Raw genomic sequence first — 1219 nt, forward strand, 5'->3', positions numbered from 1 at the left:
AAAAGCGTGACTGACTCTGAACTCGGCGAAGGAGGGGGGGGGGGGGAGGGGGAAATAGCCTGACATTTTAATGGGCTTCTATGCAAATGTGAATGTAGGATTTAACCACGAGAGAACCAGGTCATTGCTCCTTTTTTCCTAAACCTTTGCAGAGGGCTGCCCTCATCTGCATTGTCTGTGTGAAGAATCTGACCTAGAACGTGCCATGGAGGTGGCACAGCCCCTATTCTCCTTCCTTCTTCCTCTGTCCCCCTTCCTCCCCAAAACAGGTGGGAAGGGTAAGGACACTTCTAGGTTTTAGCTGTGTTGTCCTTTGTTTAGTACCACAGAGAGGGCTTGAAAACCTAACTGGAATAAAACAGTGACAAGAACTTTGGAAGTTGCTTCCTTTCTTTTCTGGTACTGACGTAACCACATTCTCTCTTCTGTTTCTAGGAGAACGCTGCCTTGATGATGATACCTACATGAAGGACCTACACCAGCTCAACCCAAATGCTGAGTGGGTTATAAAACCTAAGCAGAGCTAAGCTCACAACTAATGGCAAAAGAACAACCTGTGGACTTACTTTGTAAGGCTGAATGTTTCAAAGGGATACTATGTCCTTTCAACATTCAACTGATATATATAGTAATAGAACCTTATCCAGTTAAATAAAAAAAAAAAAGTGATGGAAACCCAACAGTGATTAACAATAAATTTTCAGTTTTACAGCAAAATTTTGGAGATAGCACAGTTTTCCCACTTATATTTGAAATGAGAATAAGTACCTTAAATATTTTAATGGCACTAATCTACCTCCCATCTGGTAGGCCTTGTTTCAGAAGAAGTTATTTTTCAAACAGATGTTTAACCTCTTTATATTAGAGATCTACAATCTGTTTGTGTAGAATTGTGCGTTCATATAGGCCTTTACAGTGCTAGTACACTGGAGAACCAAATCCTGATGAGCACTTCTGAATGGTACAGTATTAAAAATACCTAAAACCAGTCATATGAATTTCCCAAGTAAGTGTGAAATTCACAGGAAAAAAACTGCAATGCTATATATTTTGTCTTTGGAAGTCCTAATTTTGTTCACTTTCTAGGTAAAGTTTGATGAAAACTATTTAAAAACAACTGTGAAAATGCTTTCTATGCAGCTTTTTTGCTAGATCTTTTCAATATTTCTTATTCTTATTCCAGTTGATTGTATTCTTGAGATTATAAAAAAAAAAGAAA

General features: G+C 38.1%; 1 protein-coding gene across 1 annotated transcript in view; it reads left to right on the forward strand.

The window, feature by feature from the left end:
• ARHGAP18 (Rho GTPase activating protein 18) overlaps positions 1 to 709 on the forward strand; it is a 75790-nt gene extending 75081 nt beyond the window's left edge. Inside the window, exon 15 of the mRNA XM_035899886.1 lies at positions 436 to 709. Within this exon, the coding sequence (XP_035755779.1) occupies positions 436 to 527 (92 nt within the window). The 3' untranslated portion in view covers positions 528 to 709. The remainder of the gene's footprint in view (positions 1 to 435) is intronic.
• Positions 710 to 1219: the final 510 nt, after the last annotated feature.

This window comes from Egretta garzetta, unplaced genomic scaffold (assembly GCF_000687185.1).
Source record: "Egretta garzetta isolate BGI_Z169 unplaced genomic scaffold, ASM68718v1 scaffold397, whole genome shotgun sequence".
Classification (NCBI taxonomy): Eukaryota; Metazoa; Chordata; class Aves; order Pelecaniformes; family Ardeidae; genus Egretta; species Egretta garzetta.